The sequence below is a fragment of the Entelurus aequoreus genome, linkage group LG21 (genome assembly GCF_033978785.1).
Source record: "Entelurus aequoreus isolate RoL-2023_Sb linkage group LG21, RoL_Eaeq_v1.1, whole genome shotgun sequence".
Taxonomy (NCBI): Eukaryota; Metazoa; Chordata; class Actinopteri; order Syngnathiformes; family Syngnathidae; genus Entelurus; species Entelurus aequoreus.
In genome coordinates, this window is record NC_084751.1 from 32,950,484 (window position 1) to 32,968,611 (window position 18,128).

At 38.3% G+C, this 18,128-nt stretch overlaps 1 protein-coding gene across 2 annotated transcripts in view; it reads left to right on the forward strand.

Annotated features, from left to right (window-relative positions):
- Nucleotides 1–18,128, forward strand: part of megf10 (multiple EGF-like-domains 10) — a 134,247-nt gene that overhangs the window by 85,536 nt on the left and 30,583 nt on the right. For both annotated transcript variants that reach the window (XM_062031517.1, XM_062031516.1), the window contains exon 9: nt 10,924–11,136. In XM_062031517.1, coding sequence (XP_061887501.1) covers nt 10,924–11,136 — 213 coding nt within the window. The remainder of the gene's footprint in view (nt 1–10,923; nt 11,137–18,128) is intronic.

Consider the following 18,128-nt stretch of genomic DNA (forward strand, 5'->3'; position numbering starts at 1 on the left):
CACTCAAAGTTCAATATAACGCGGTCGTTTGGGTCCATAAAATACAGATCACATTATTTCCGACTACCGTACATAGAAATCCTTATTTTTTACCCTTTTCTTTTCGAAAAAGTTATTCCTGTAGCTCGGCTGCTTAAACCTGCTTGGTGGATAGTGAAGTTTGAAGTGATGTGAATGATGGATTGTGTCACAGAATGGGGCGGGCACTATCCACCAGTAGGTTTGGACATCACTAGGCTGATATTGTGTTGTTTTTATTTAGTTTTTCTTTTAATTCCTTCTTTTTGGAGACTTTCATAAAGATTTACTGTGTATGTTGTACAGTCTGAATTTTTGGTTAAAAAAAACTATATAATTGACTCTGGTGAAAAAATACTGGTGGAAATTCGGGGTCTAGAATAGAATAGAATGGACTTTATTGTCATTATATTTGCATATAGCGAGATTAAGGACTCCAACTTAAAGTGCGGTAGTGGGAACAAATATGGGGTAAAAATAAATTAAATTACACAACAGGTAATAAAGAAAAAACTAACAATTGAAATAAACAGACTACTATCCAATAAAAATAATAAGCAATCCTGTACAATATACAAAACACTATAGAAATACAAAATACTGTACAATATACAGAACAAGACAAGAGTACTGGAGTAATAAATAACAATCAGTGTCGGACGTCTTGCACTCGAAGGGTAATATTGCACAGTAGGGTATTAGGGTAGGATATTGTATAGGGGTATGGTATTTTTTTTAAATTTTTATTATATATTTTTTTTGTCATAAAAAAATACAATCATGTGTGCTTATGGACTGTATCCCTGCTGATATACAAATGTATAATGTAGGAACCAGAAATATTAATAACTGAAAGAAACAACCCTTTTGTGCGAATGAGTGTAAGTGGGGGAGGGAGGTTTTTTGGGTTGGTGCACTAATTGTAAGTGTATCTTGTGTTTTTTATGTGTATTTAATTAAATTATTATTTTTTATTTTTTAAATTTCTTGTGCGGCCCGGTAGCAATCGATTGGGCCGTGGCCCGGTGGTTGGGGACCACTGATCTAAGGTACGATCGCGTTATATAATCAGAATAGTTTTATTGCCATTGTTTGAGAACGGGTTCACAAACTAGGAATTTTTCTTGGTGCAAACGTGCGACATAAAACACATATAACACATATTTGGTAATAAAAAGAGCTGTAACTGAGCTATCAGATAGACTTAGAAGGAATTCAAGGAGCTGCTGTTAGGAGTTATATAGAACGTTGTGTTATATGGGACCGCTCTATATCAAACTTTAGTGTACATATTGCAGCCTCATGCACTAATGCCATATATCACAATATATTATTTGGCATATACATTTCAAAATGGGTTACAAAGGCTCCTAGTTTAGCTGCTGACATATGTGGTAACGTATGCATCATTTCCAGTTGTATTATTTTCTCAAAACTTTTATCAATCGACTTGTTAATTTACTGTTAATATCTGGTTACTTTCTCTTGTAACATTGGTTTTATCTACACTTCTGTAAAATGTAGTAAGCACTTATTATTTTGTTGTTTGATACTTTACATTAGTTTGGGTGATACTATAAATGTGGGTATCGATCCAATGCCAAGTAGTTACAGGGGCAGTATCGGCGATACTGATACTTCAAATTTTCAACATCGTTGACTGATTACTATGATTAGGTTGGCGGTGCAACAATATCAAATAAATATTTGAATTATCTCCATATTCCCTTTTAATTACATAGTAAAATATTTCAAGCAAAATAAATTCAATAGTGCAAAATAAGTCAGCATAAGCAAAAACTCTGATTTAAATCATTTGGTTTTTGCCCCCAAAGCCCTCCTGTGTCCCGTTAATTATTTTCTGGTTTGTAAACAATAAGAAAAATGACAAAAAAAGATTTTTGTAACTATTCAAAAATATTGATCTAATCACTGTAGAATCGACTATGGTGTGAAACGATAAACCGATGCGATTAGATACCCGGCTTGACAAGTTAACGTTTCGACTGCGTCCTTATCAACCACCTCAATCGATAAGAATCAGCTGTGAATCTTTAGATTAATGGAATGTAAATACATGGACTTTTGGCAGTTTATCTTTAAAACAACACAAGAGCAAGAGCTTCCCGCAAAATGTACACAAGATACGTGGCTGCTGTGCGGCAGGACCATGGTACACTACTGAGCTTTGCCGTCCGTCAATACCCACCAGCGGGCATCTGTGACTTGACTTGGCTTGACTTCTGGAAAAGACGACAGTTTTGCCTTCCAGAATGACTACTTTGTTTATTTTGTAGTATGCAACAACACAGTAGCAACAACAACCCTGGCAATTTGTACACACACACTTCTACTTCATCGCCTGCTTACCACTCCCCTGCTCCTCGCGACGCCCGTACCAGGCCTAGATGACAAAGGTCCCCAAGTAGCTGTCCAGGATATGCCTGTAATATGACTCTTTGAATTTGGACCTCCAGAATCAGCACGTCCCCATCCATTCGAGTCAACAGGGTGAGATTACATCTGAAAACCATTGCCAAGTTGACTTCATTTGTAAGATATGCAGAACATAAATTTGGTGGAGGAGGAATTATGGTGTGGGGTTGATTTTCAGGAGTTGGGCTTGGCCCCTTAGTTCCAGTGAAAGGAACTTTGAAAGCTCCAGGATGCCAAAGCATATTTGACAATTCCATGCTCCCAACTTTGTGGGAACAGTTTGGAGCGGGCCCCCTTCCTCTTCCAACATGACTGTGCACAAAGCAGGGTCCATAAAGACATGGATGAACTTGACTGGCCTGCACAGAATCCTGACCTGAACTCGATAGAATACCTTTGGGATGAATTAGAACAGAGACTGGGAGCCAGACCTTCTCGACCAACATCAGTGTGTGACCTCAAAAATGCGCCTTTGGAAGAATGGTCGAAAATTCCTATAAACACACTCCGCAACCTTGTGGACAGCCTTCCCAGAGGAGTTGAAGCCGTAATAGCTGCAAAAGGTGGACCGACATCATCTTGAACCCTATGAGTTAGGAATGGGATGGCACTTCAAGTTCATATGTGAGTCAAGGCAGGTGGCCAAATACTTTTGGCAATATAGTTTATGTTCATCAGCAAGTTTTTTTTGGTCCATATCTAAAAATAATTATATTCAAGGATTCAAGGAGTTTTATTTTTTATTCCCGTACACATTTGCACATGTACGGTACAACATTTATTGCGTGTAGTTATGTTCTTTGTCTTTTTTCTTTATCTTTGCCTTACAGCATCTTGGGGCTATATGTTGTCTTTTACACATTTGAAAATACCAGTGGCGGGCCGTGCGTTTCCCACCTTGGCCTTCAGTGATGTTCGACTTCAATGATTACCTCTAAAAATACCATAATTTATGTCCCCACATGACCATTGCTGGAGAAATACAATACAGCAACACATTTACGCACTACAATAGTGTACAAAACGGGTTATTTTCTTCCGCATTTAAAAATCAATAAACCCACATCAGCAATTTAAACATATCTTATGTGGTACTGTCAAAATAAAAATTGCAAAAAACATTAAACATGAAAAAATAAAGAAATCAAATATTTGAACTCACAATTTGTAGCACCCATTCGACGCTGAATGGCGGGCATTTCCCCATTTTATCACCGACCTCGTCTCACAAGAAGTAGTTTCTCTTAAGTATCCTTCTTGAAAATGGCCTTGCAAATATATATATGCCACCTAATCAACATGTTGCTCTCCTTCTTTGTGAGTACCGGCAAATTTTCTGTGGCTTTCTATGGCTCGTATGGCTCCTGTGCCACTTCCTTTTTTCGTAACTTGTGATTGGATACTCACTTGGGACTCCCAAGTGAGTACCCAATCACAGCGTAAGGCCAGCTAGAAGGCCTTACTGACAACAACTCGCGATCTGATTGGCACACATCGCAATTGTCTATAGACTCTATATGTCCATTCACTTGCAGTGCATAGATGCCCACATTGTTGATTCTGAAAGCCCCGGGCAGATTTGGTACAGCATGGCAACATAAGCTAGCTGAATTCTGATTGGATACAAACTCTAACCTAAAAACAACAGCATTGGAAGGAGCATAATACGACATTAAGAGAATATGAATACTTTTAGATATTTAGGGAAAGTAAATAAAAAATTACGATCATGATTTCTGGTTATGTTAGGCCAGCAGAGAAGGCCTTGCTGGCCCTTACGGCCCACCGCTGGAAAATACTGTAAACATGTGCTGCTTTCACATTTGAAGGTGAATGTGGCTAAAGTAAGGGTGTTTTCTCCCAGGTTATTTGTTATTCTCATGACATTCAACTGATCAGTTGACAGTTAGGTTTGTCGTAGAAGACGTTTTGCCTCTCATCCGAGTAGTTATCCTCTAACAAGAGGAGCGTATCCACATGAAGGAATGCTTTTGTTCTTTAGTGCTGTAAAAAAAGAATGTGTCCATCAGCAAATGTTAACCATAGTATCAAATTGTTCGTACACTATATCGAATTTTATCGAATCGTGCCGTTTTTCAAATATATCGTTTATGAATCGCATCGTAACTTATGTCGAATCCTTTATTACAAATAGTTGTACAAGACTACTATCGATCATGTACTGATACTATACTTGGTATCGTTACTGTCATTATTTATATCGATCTACCCAAACCTGTTTACAAAGCTCCAGCTTAGCGGTTAGCATGGCTTATTGTATCCTACTACCAGTGGCGGACCGTGCTTTTCCCACCTAGGCCTTCAGGGATGTCCGATTTCAATGATTACCTCTCAAAATACCATAATTGATGTCACCACATGACCATTGCTGAAGAAATACTATACAGAAACACATTTACTGGGCATTGAAACACATCAACAGTGTACAAAACGGGATATTTTCTGGCGCTTTTAAAATCAGCAATTAAAACATATCTTATGTGGTACTGTCAAAATTAGAATTGAAAAAAACATATTAAACGTGAAAAAATAAGGAAATAAAATATTTGAACTCACAATTTGTAGCACCCATTCGACGCCGTATAAGCCAGAGGTGCCGCTCGTTCATCGCCGGGACAGCTGAGCTAGCTTCCGGGGTTGGCCGACATCGTCTCACAATATGTACTTTCTCTTTAAATATCCTTCTTGAAAATGGCTTTGCAAATATATGTGTTGTCTTGGGTAATCATAAAAGATGCAGACGAGGCTTGTTGGCTAAATTCTTAAAGTTTACTCCACAGCGTGCTCATCAATAACATACAGCTGTATGACTACATTCAACAACCTAAACGGGGATACTGTGGCATGCTGGGTAATGGAGTTATTATGTTACCTAGCTCATAACATCACAATATATCTGCCTTAGGCCATCTAGAAGGCCTTACTGACAACAACTTCTGATCTGATTGGCTATCGCAACTGTCTGTCAAATGTTTGTGCCCATTCACTTAAAGTGCACGGACGCCCGCATCGTTGATTCTGAAGGCCTCTGGCAGATTTGGTACAGCATGGCAACATAAGCTAGCTGAATTCTGATTGGATAAAAACTCTATAACCTAAAAACAACAGCGCTGGAAGGAGCATAATATGACATGAAGAGAATATGAATACTTTTAGATATTTATGGAAAGTAAATTCGAAATTACTTTTATCTGTAATTATGATCATGATTTCTGGTTATGTTAGGCCAGCAGAGAAGGCCCTGACGGCACACCACTGCCTATTGCGGTGTGTGTGTGTTGTGTAGTGGTTGCTGGTTGCAGGAGCCCTGCACTCTCGTGTATCCTCCTTTTGTGTTCTTGATGTTTCCCTCTGGTGTGTTTTTTGCCTTTTGGTTCGGCCCTTTTCGGGACTTCTGCTGTGCTTTTTGGTGCATTTTTGTGAACTTTCGGATCTGCCTGGAGGAGCCTTTTGGCCATGGCCATGTTTGCACCAGAGACCAGCTGCTGGCTCTCTGCCACACGAGAGTCTGTGTTGAGACTGGAGGAGATGCGCAAGAAGAGCTGGGGCTGTGGAGCTAGCATTGAATTTAGGACGAGCTTCAAGAAGCTCGTCCTAAATCCTAGTGGGCAGCCTAGAACGGAGTTGGCTCTCTTAGTTGCTTTTTTGGGTCTGTTCCTGCCTGTGGTTGTGCGGCCCACCACCCCAGCAGACAATGGTGTGGAGCACTGCAGAGGCCACCGCGGTGTATATGGGTGTTGAAATTGTTTTTGTTTTGTTTCGTTGTCTGTCTATGCATGGTGCAATTGTATGTGTGCAATTTGTATTATTTTTTGCTTTTTTGGGGGTTTTCGTTGCGTTTTACTTTGTAGCTGTATTTAAAAATGGGCCACTGAAGTGGCAGCTGGTTGCATCAGTTTGTACTCTTTTAATGTTTTTTATTTCATTTATGTTCTTTAATGTTTCCCTGTTAATTTAATGTTTTTTTACCATATTTTTAATGTACTTTTTGTATCTGCACTGCAACCACATAATTTTCCCATATATCCTGTTCTATCTCATCCTGTTATATGTTTAGCTAGTACTTGTCCTCCAGTGATAATGTACCTGCAAGCAAATGTGTTTAGTTGCCACCATGGTGACAATTGGATTAGTGACTTGCGACCTGTTTCGCTCTGTGAAAAAAAAATAAAAAAGCTGCTAGCTCTTTATTGCACTGAGGGCACCTTTATTTGTTTGTCGCTGTCAAATTTGTGGGACACCGCTAGAATGTGTTAAAACATGCATTATCACGATACGACGGTAGTATTAAAAGCTCTATTGTCAGCCAAATGTGTATCATTTACATAGTTTATTGTCTACAGCACGCAACTTCAAAATATTATTGTTTTGAATTGTTTTGTATTGTTCAATAATAACAGGAATATTAAAATGTATCTTAAAAATTCCAATACAAAAACATTTCCTACATTTTTTTATTTTTTTGCTGCAGCTGTTACATATACTGTAATATTGTACATGGTAAATGGGATTTGTTATATATTGTATATATTATATAAAAATATAATTTAATATTATAATATATCAGTATATATAATATACTGTAATATTATACATGGTAAATGGGATTTGTTATATATTATATAGAAATATAATATTATAATATATCAGTATATATAATATACTGTAATATGTAAATATTACATTTATGTTCTATTTTGTATTGCTACTATGGTACATTTTCAGTCAAGTTAATACCTACATTATCCTTTCCATCCTTTGAAACTGAGCTACTGTGTGGAACAATATCCCTTGTGGAACAATACATTTTGTCTAAGTCTAAGTATAACCATGTAGATTTGGAGTGTAACTGTGCATCATAATCATGGTTCAGTTGGTCCGGTGCAGTTTTTCGGTACAGTTAACATACGAAGGAATTGTAAAATTAAACATAAAAAAAACTGCTGACAAGCCATTCTTCAATCAATTCAATTATCGAATAAAAACATAAAATTCATTTAGGAAAATGAAAAATCTGAAATAATATGTAATAGTTTGCAACGAGGTGTCCCAACATTTTCACTTACACTCAATGTGTACAGTGCATCCGGAAAGTATTCCCCGCGCTTCATGTTTTCCACATTTTGTTATCTTACAACCATATTCCAAAGTGGAATAAGTTACTTTTTGTCCTCCAAATTCTACAGACAATACCGTGCTTAAGTCTGTAACATAGAGGTGTCAAACTAATTTTAGATCGGGGGCCACATGGTGACAAATCTACTCCCAAGTGGTAAAATCATGGCACGATAACTTAAAAACAAAGACAACTTCAGATTGTTTAGAAATAGAACAAGCACATTCTGAAAATATACAAATCATAATGTTGTTGCGGTTACTAGTATTCTATCTTTATTTGTCGTTATTTATACTTTCTGAATAAACTATGTGATAATGTTCATCAGTCAACTCATTGGTGTTGATTTTCAATCTATCAAGATTAAAAAATAATATCAAAATCAAATTACAGGATGTTATTTATGTAGTTTGCTCATTTTCCTCGACTGGTGCACTAACATCATGTGGTTTACATATGTAGCATCATCTACAAAGATACAAATAATTGCTATTGTGACATCTAGTGGACACATTGAGAACAGCAGTTTTTTTCATTCCAAAATTTTGGCTCATTTTTATACTTACAAAACTCAATCCGCGGGCCGGATAAAACCTGTTCGACACCCCTGCTGTAACATAACAAAATGTTTTTCGGATGCACTGCATGTGAAAATCGGTATGTCTCTAATGTATACTGAACCAAACAACAAAATCCATACAAATACATGTCGGCTACCGCTAGATGAAGTGAAGTGAAGTGAATTATATTTATATAGCGCGTTTCTCTAGTGACTCAAAGCGCTTTACATAGTGAAACCCAATATCTAAGTTACATTTAAACCAGTGTGGGTGGCACTGGGAGCAGGTGGGTAAAGTGTCTTGCCCAAGGACACAACGGCAGTGACTAGGATGGTGAAAGCGGGAATCGAACCTGGAGCCCTCAAGTTGCTGGCACGGCCACTCTACCAACCGAGCTATGCCGCCCCAATCTCTAATGTAGCTATGCATAATCTGCAATATGCTAATTAATAACTTTAATTGTGACTTTATTATGCACAGTTCAGCACAAATGTTATCCCATCCACATTCTCTGGGCGATCACACTAAGAAAACAAAACAAATAAGCCGACCTCGTGTTTTCTTAGCAGAGAAGCCGGCAGTGCTTTAGTGCATATAATTAGCAATATCAGAGGGTTTGCACCGTATACTTAAGCAAGCCAGTGGTGAGACAGGAATAGCCTTTTTACGTATGTGTACTTTATGAGAAAATTACGGTTTGAGCTACGCCAAACTTCATGGTATAACACTGCTTAAAATTGGCATGCCGCACCCAAGCCTTCTGGAAACCATTAATAGCCCCGTCACAGACCCAACATCCAACAAATGTAAAGAAATTGAACTCTAGCTAGCAGTAATTTGCTAGTGACTTTGCATTGTATAGGTAAGAACACATTAGAGGAAGCTGTCGATGTGCATTACTCTACAAAAGTATCTATTATACATGTGTGCACATTTATTAGGCAAGTTATATTTTTGGAGGATTAATTTTGGATTCGACAACTGCAGTATAGTCTTGGTTAATTAAACAGGGTAAATAAAAATAAACAAAAAAACTCAAAGCGCGACTATTTCATAAAGTAAAAGTGAAATTTTGGCTTTCGTCTGAGAATATTAAAAACAAATAAGCGTAGAAGGCTTGTTACAATGATTGATGGATGGGAGTGTATACATGCAAGAGGGAAGTGGTTTACAATCACATCATCTAGATATGTTAATCTCATCTTTAAAAGAATCAAAAATCTTATTAAAGTTGTGCATATGCTTAAAAAGCTGGTTTCAACCAAAGAAATGTCAATATTTTTTTTAATGCAAATAAACATACAAAGTGTGTACCGTGTTTTTCGGACTATAAGGCGCACTGAAAATCTTTTCATTTTCTCAAAACCCGACAGTGCGCCTTATAACCCGGTGCGCCTAATGTACGGCATGATTTTGGTTGTGCTTACCGACCTCAATGCTATTTTATTTGGTACATGTTGAAATGATAAGTGTGACCAGTAGATGGCAGTCACACATGATAGATACGTGTCGACTGCAATATGATGGCAGTCACACATAAGAGATAGACTGCAATATGACTCAAGTAAACAACATCAAAATTGTATATGTTACATTGAAAATATAGAACATTACACACGGCGTTCAAAAATCTATCAAAATGTTTTAGTACGACTTTGGTAAGCTATGAAGCCGCACCGCTTGATGGATTGTACTGTGCTTCAACATACGAGTATTATTATGGTGTGTGTATAAGGTAAGACATATTATCTGGCGTTTTTTTTTTTGCAATATTATGCAAAAGCAACTTTTCTTACCATCTGGTACCTGCTGATCTGTATTTGGGATCTGCATAAGTCCTGAAAATTTGCACGCGTCCACCTTTATAGTCCGTGCCGACACCGTAGTCGATAAGCTTCTTCTTTTTCTCTATCTTCTTGTTATGGGACATTCATCCTCCGCTGTTGCCATTTCTAATATTAAGTAGTGTAAAGTTCTTACTTATATCTGTCAGTAAACTCGCCATGAAAGCGCTAAAACATACCGGTGTAGTGAGTTTACATTATTCACCCAAGGAACTTTAGCTATTAGAGAGTTCCCGGTCGGACGGTTTTTCACAGGACACATTTCCGGCCTTGTTGTTGCACTAGTGAGCCACGGATGAGGAGATGCTGCTCCGTTATTGATTAAAGTAAAGTCTGAATGTCATTAAAACAGTTAGCTCCATCTTTTGACACTTCTTCCACTCCCATCCTTGCACACTACACCGCTACAACAAAGATGACGGGGAGAAGGCGCTGCCTAAGGTGAGCCACGTAAATAAGACCGTCCACAAAACGGCGCATCCGGAAGCGACTGTCAGAAAGCGGCTTGAAGATGATCTGTAAAACATAATCTATGCAACATTTTGACCAAAGAACCACCATTACATGTTATGTAGACCTCAAGGAAGTGTTTTACATTTAAAAAAAATAATAATAATATGACCCCTTTAATGCGCCCTATAATCCTGTGTGCCTTTTGTATGAAAATAGACCTGACTAGACCTACTTATCGGCAGTGCGTCTTCTAATCCGGTGCCCCCCATGGTCCAGAAAATACGATATGTTTTATTTTTATTGTGTTTGTAAATAGTTTAAGAGGATATAAAAAAAAATGCTTAAATTAAAGGATTTCTTAACCTGCATATTAAAAAACTGATGTTTTTATATTCTTACTGTAAAATTGTATACCATAGATCTGTTATGATCAGCTCTTGCCAAATGATTGCCCTTGTGTTGTTTCTGTGGACAGGTGTCAGGACGAGTGTCCAGTTGGCACTTACGGTGCTGGCTGTGCAAAGACATGTCGCTGTAAGAACAACAGCAAATGCTACCACAGCAACGGGAAATGTCTGTGTGAGCCTGGCTACACGGGCGAGACCTGTGACGTCCGACTCTGCCCCGAAGGACACTATGGCCTCCGCTGTGATAAGAAGTGTCCGTGCCACGCCCAGTACACTCAGAGGTACGGTAGTAGAGAGATGTTCTTACTTGGACTTTAATGCCTGGTCTAGTATGTCAAGAAAGTCAAATTTTAGAGAATTTTCAACATATTTCATAAAAAAATATGTAAATGTTCTACAGAGAACCCATAAGACTGAACAGTCTCTTTTTCTGGGTTGACATCCAATATGTTCATTTTTCAAAATAATCCAATGTTTAGATAACATCTTAAATATTTTTTTTAACAAAAATGATGTCCCAAGTTTAAAGTAAAACTGCACTTTTTATGAGTTTTGCCTATCAACCACAATCCTTAAGTGAGACAAGAAGATGTATTTCCCTTTTAAGTGCATTCTAAATAGTAAAAAACTGCTAGCACAAGGCGGCCAACAATGTGGGCAATGGGGATTCTACTTTTTCGCCCATAAAACCCTCTAAAAAACCTTTCAAAAATGCCTACAATGCTCCAATTACCTGCGTATTTACGAAGCTGTAGCAACATTGTTATTGTAAGAGCTAACACAGAGAAACTATTTTTCTGGCATAGTGACACAGGGTCTTGATCGACAGCCGAGAAGTATCTACTGTAGCTACTGGAGTTAAAGTTAAAGTACCACTGATAGTCTCACACACACACACACACACTAGGTGTGGTGAAATTAACCTCTGCATTTGACCCATCCCCTTGTTCCACCCCCTGGGAGGTGAGGGGAGCAGTGAGCAGCAGCAGTGAAATGGGTTATACTTGTATAAATGGGTTATACTTGTATAGCGCTTTTCTACCTTCAAGGTACTCAAAGCGCTTTGACAGTATTTCCACATTCACCCATTCACACACACATTCACACACTGATGGCGGGAGCTGCCATGCAAGGCACTAACCACGACCCATCAGGAGCAAGGGTGACGTGTCTTGATCGAGGACACAACGGACGGGACGAAGTTGGTAGAAGGTGGGGATTGAACCAGGAACCCTCAGGTTGCTGGCACGGCCACTCTCCCAACTGCGCCACGCCGTCCCCAGTGGCCGCGCTCTGGAATAATTTTTGGTGATTTAACCCCCAATTCCAACCCTTGATGCTAAGTGCCAAACAGGGAGGTAATGGATCCCATTTTTAAAGTCTTTGGTATGACTCGGCCAGGGTTTGAACTCACGACCTACCGATCTCAGGGCGGACACTAACCACAAGGCCACCGAGCAGGCAGTTGCTGAATTGCTTGGGAGTTTGGAAAATTTTGAAACTAACCAGCAGATGTACGAGCTCTCAACTTGACGACATCGCTGGGAAGACTTTGCCACAAAATGTTCGTTTCCTCCCAGCATTTCTTTATCTGAGCAGTGAGGATTATTTTAAATGTACCATCTAAACAGGGAGCACAAGTCTCATGCTGAAAGATAAAACCATCCCATCAGTCGTCATCCCAGTGAGAGTGGACATTGTAAGTCAATGAAATGTTAAGCACTTAGCAATAGTCCTACATAATAGTTTAGTGTTTCACTATAGCTGGATTTGCTTAGCACTCAGCTTCTAAGGCCTTGTTTACACTGCAAACCAAATCTGATTTTTTTTTGTCCTCAGATGACACAGATCAGATATTTTTTGCCCGTCTAAGCACTCCAAATTTGATCTTTTCTCATCAGTTTCAGGCCACTTCAGGAAGTAGTCGGAATCCGATTGGAATCTGCTCTTTTCAAATGTGACTGCAGTGTAAACGGAATTGCAACATGAGAGGGCCCCGATTGCGATTTTTACGTCATCTTTGGGCGAGCTGCGTCATTCGGGTCCGCCGGAAAAGATGCGACCCGCCAGCAGAAAGGGAAACATCGTCACAACATTTTGGTTTCTGTGAGCAAAGTATTTTTCCGGCGGCCGAATTTTCAGTGCATCACTAGTCAATAGTGCACAAATAATAGGCTATATGTAATATATGAATGTATACCGTATTTTCCGGGTCTTAGGGCGCACCGGATTATAAGGCGCACTGCTGATGAGCGGGTCTAGTCTGGTCTATTTTCATACAAAAAGCATATAATCATGAATTACATACTATACATTACCTTTTGCACTATATTAATTTATATTATTATGTGTTGTCAACTTTGTACTTTTTTATGTCATTGCCTGAAATAAAGAAAAAAAAATGAAATATTGCAGTCCACACGTATCTCTTATGTGTGACTGCCATCATATTGCAGTCTATGCTTATCTCTTATGTGTCACTGCCATCATATTGCAGTCCACACGTATCTCTTATGTGTGACTGCCATCATATTGCAGTCTATGCTTATCTCTTATGTGTCACTGCCATCATATTGCAGTCCACACGTATATGTTATGTGTGACTGCCATCATATTGCAGTCCACGCGTATCTCTTATGTGTGACTGCCATCATATTGCAGTCCACACGTATCTGTTATGTGTGACTGCCATCATATTGCAGTCCACACGTATCTGTTATGTGTGACTGCCATCATATTGCAGTCCACACGTATCTGTTATGTGTGACTGCCATCATATTGCAGTCCACACGTATCTCTTATGTGTGACTGCCATCATATAGCAGTCCACACGTATCTCTTATGTGTGACTGCCATCATATTGCAGTCTACGCGTATCTTATGTGTGACTGCCATCATATTGCAGTCCACACGTATCTGTTATGTGTGACTGCCATCATATTGCAGTCCACACGTATCTGTTATGTGTGACTGCCATCATATTGCAGTCCACACGTATCTCTTATGAGTGACTGCCATCATATTGCAGTCTACGCGTATCTTATGTGTGACTGCCATCATATTGCAGTCTACGCGTATCTTATGTGTGACTGCCATCATATTGCAGTCCACACGTATCTGTTATGTGTGACTGCCATCATATTGCAGTCCACACGTATCTCTTATGTGTGACTGCCATCATATTGCAGTCTACGCGTATCTCTTTTGTGTGACTGCCATCATATTGCAGTCCACATGTATCTGTTATGTGTGACTGCCATCATATTGCAGTCCACACGTATCTCTTATGTGTGACTGCCATCATATTGCAGTCCACACGTATCTCTTATGTGTGACTGCCATCATATTGCAGTCCACACGTATCTCTTATGTGTGATTGCCATCATATTGCAGTCTACGCGTATCTCTTATGTGTGACTGCCATCTACCGGTCACACTTATCATTTCACCATGTACCAAATATTATAGCTTCGAGGTCGGTAAGCACAACCAAAATTATTCCGTACATTAGGCGCACCGGGCTCTAAGGCGCACTGCCGAGTTTTGAGAAAATGAAAGGATTTTAAGTGCGCCTTTATAGTCCGAAAAATACGATATATATATATATACACCGTATTTTTCAGAGTATAAGTCGCTCCGGAGTATAAGTCGCACCGGCCGAAAATGCACAATAAAGAAGGAAAAAAACATATATAAGTCGCACAGGAGTATAAGTCGCATTTTTGGGGGAAATTTATTTGATAAAACCCAACACCAAGAATAGACATTTGAAAGGCAATTTAAAATAAATAAAGAATAGTGAACAACAGGCTGAATAAGTGTACGTTATATGAGGCATAAATAACCAACTGAGAATGTGCCTGGTATGTTAACGTAACATATTATGGTAAGAGTCATTCAAATAACTGTAACATATAGAACATGCTATACGTTTACCAAACAATCTGTCTCTCCTAATCGCTAAATCCCATGAAATCTTATACGTCTAGTCTCTTATGTGAATGAGCTAAATAATATGATTTGATATTTTACGATAATGTGTTAATAATTTCACACATAAGTCGCACCCCCGGCCAAACTATGAAAAAAACTGCGACTTATAGTCAGAAAAATACGGTACTTTAATTTATTTTGACATTAAAAAAATTCATTTTTAAGGTGTGGCTGTGACGATCTGTCACTTCATTTCTGTTTGTGCTTCCTTGTTATGTGTTTATTTCCTATCAGTGCTCTTAGTTTGGTTCTATTTCCTGCTTTTCCCACTGAGCGCTGTTTTCCCCTCACCTGCTTGTGATTTTCAGCCGGTCTACACCTGGTAATAATCTGCAGGCTTCTATTTATGCCTGTCTCGCGCGCTCCTCAGTGCTAGAGGATTGACTATTGTTGAGAACCGTTTGCATGCATGACTGATCTTCCTATGTTAGTGATATTAAAAGCATCTTACCTGCCCATCACTCTCCTGGTTCCTGCATCTTGGGGTCACAAATACCGCAGCCATGCGAGTTCCTGACAGTGGCGACTTTTATTTTACAAACGTTTGTATTTTGTAGTAGTAGTAGCGACGTCCTTGTTTATTTACGGAATCCGGTCAACTTTCTAATCTAAGAAAGATCCCCTTTTACTCAGTCAGCTGGAAAAAAATCTGATTTTTGAAAAAATCCGGTATGGACCACTCATCCTATTTATATTCTAGTCCAAAAAGATAAAGTAATTGTTGTCCCAAAGTAGTCCTCATTAGCTCTTAGGAAGTCTGCCATGATTAGTGGTAATACTGTAGTTGTTGACAGAAGTATGCGTTTTGTGAATACAACGCACAGGAACAAAGTTAAGGTAATGCCGATACCAATATTTTGGTACCGGTACCAAAATGTATTTCAATACTTTTTAATACTTTTCGATACTTTTCCAAGTAAAGGGGACAACATACAAATGTCTATATTGGCTTAATTTTAACACAAACTCTTACGATACATTACACATATGTTTCTTATTGCACTCAAAAGCAATTTTAGAAGACACATTTTTTTTTAAAATGCATTAAACACAGTGGGTTTTTTTATTGCACTCATATAAAACTGTAATAATCTGCCATAATCTAGGAATAGGCTAGAATAGAATAGAAAGCTTTATTGACATTGTATTAAATGTTTCATGATTTATGTTTGCCACTCCTGGTCTGTGCTTTAAGAGAAATAACATTAGTAAATACTACAGACAAAACTATGGCTAAAAGTACACAGACAAGACATGTAGCAGGTAAAACACACATTGTTAAATATCAGAATCAGAATTAGAATACCTTTATTGTCATTGTATGGAAACAACGAAATTGGACAGCAATCCAGCTCAGTGCTTTTAAAACAAACCTACATAAAATAGTCTTAAGACAACAACAATAATAAAACAATTTAAAATTTATAAACATAATAAAATGTTAAAAACATATTGCACAGCAGATCTCTATCAGAGGTAAGCAAGTAATAAAGTGGTGAGTGTTCAGGTAAGTGCAGAGTTTAGGGCAATAACAGCTCTAGGATAGAAACTGTTTTTCAGTCTATTTGTCCTTGCTTTGATGGACTTATAGCGCCTCCCTGAGGGTAAGAGTTCAAGCTAGTGGTGACCTGGGTGGGATGAGTCCCTGAGGATGCTGTTTGCTCTCCTGTCTCTTATACAGGTCCTCTAGAGATGTAAGAGGACATGCAGTGATCCTCTGGGCCGCGTTTATGACGCCCTGTAATCTCTTTCTCTCTGCCACCGTGCAGCTAGAAAATATAAGACACAAACTATAGGAATTTGTAATAAAATGCAGTCAATCAATCAAAGTTTATTTATATAGCCCTTAATCACAAGTGTCTCAAAGGGCTACACAGTTTACTCTACGTTGCCGGTTTTGAATCCGCTAATAAATTGGCAACAAGCCAAACAGCTGTGTGCACGTCTACACATCTATATGTGCACAACAGTGGAGCTGATTATCTCCATTACCTTAAAAAGTCATTGTGCAGGTCTGGATGATTGTTATTTAAATGTGTACCTGAGTTTGAAGCAAATATTTTAATACTTTAATGTCACCTTTGGCGAGACATGTTTTAAAGAAGCACTTGCACTGCTTCCAGCGTGGCACTTCCGTGTTTAAAGCGCCACCTTTATCTGTAGTTTTGAAGCCCAAATACCTCCATATTGCGCTTCACGCATGCTCTTTATTAACTAGTAGAAATGCCGTTTTTTTGCCATTCTTCCTCTCCAAACCCAGTATTTGAAAAGTATCGTTTTGAATTCATTTGTACCACGGTATTTTATTAGCAACGTTATACTGTACAATATTAGGTGGAGTAAGTAAATCCACACTGCCTTAGTTATTTTAGTTGCCTCTTGCTAGTAGATTTTTACTCTTTTTAAATGTGTGTGTTCTTGTCTCACTTTGGGATAGTAAATGATAGGCAACATTTCAATTTCAAATCTCAGTTTTTCTTTAAATTTACCAATGATTTTCTCTAATCCACATAGGGTCAAATATGTTAAATGGTTAAATGGCCAAATTTGGCCCCCTAGCCCCTCTTTGGGCACCCCTGCTGTAGTTAATGTTGCAGTTTTCCACGCCAACAAAGAAAGCTCGCCTGATAGAAAACGCTTGAACGTACATTAAGGCTCTGCTTTTGCAAAATGCATGAGCTTGATGCTAATTTACAATAAATATGCATTATACATGCTGCTGATTGGCATTAGCCAATTTTCATGTGGATTTCAACACCTCCAAATGCAATAATGAAAACTATTAACAAAGATGCATGTTACAATCAAACAGCTGATGTGTAACAACAAACAATAACAAACAAAAGACAAAACTGACAAATTTAACTTAATAGCAAAGACTACTTCCTTACTCGGCAACGCACAACAGTCTATACACTACTACCATCTAACGCCTTGGAATAGCAACTACATGCGATGACTATTATATTACACTTGCAAATGAGGCTCAGAAGTTTAAGAAAACCAGATACAACAACTGGACAGCATAGTTATCATTATTTCACTATTAAATGTTACATAAAAAAAAGAAAGAGAGATTTCATTCCTACAACTTTTTTTAACCTATAAACACACACAAAAGTACAGTAGCGAAAATTGGTATCGTTAAGTAAAGGTTTGTAGGTACCGAGTAGTTACTGGTACCGTGTCGGTTCAAATGTGAAAGGTACACATCGGTCAACATATAAGATAAAAACACTAGATTTTAGGAAAATACTAAAAAATTGTGAAATTAATTTGA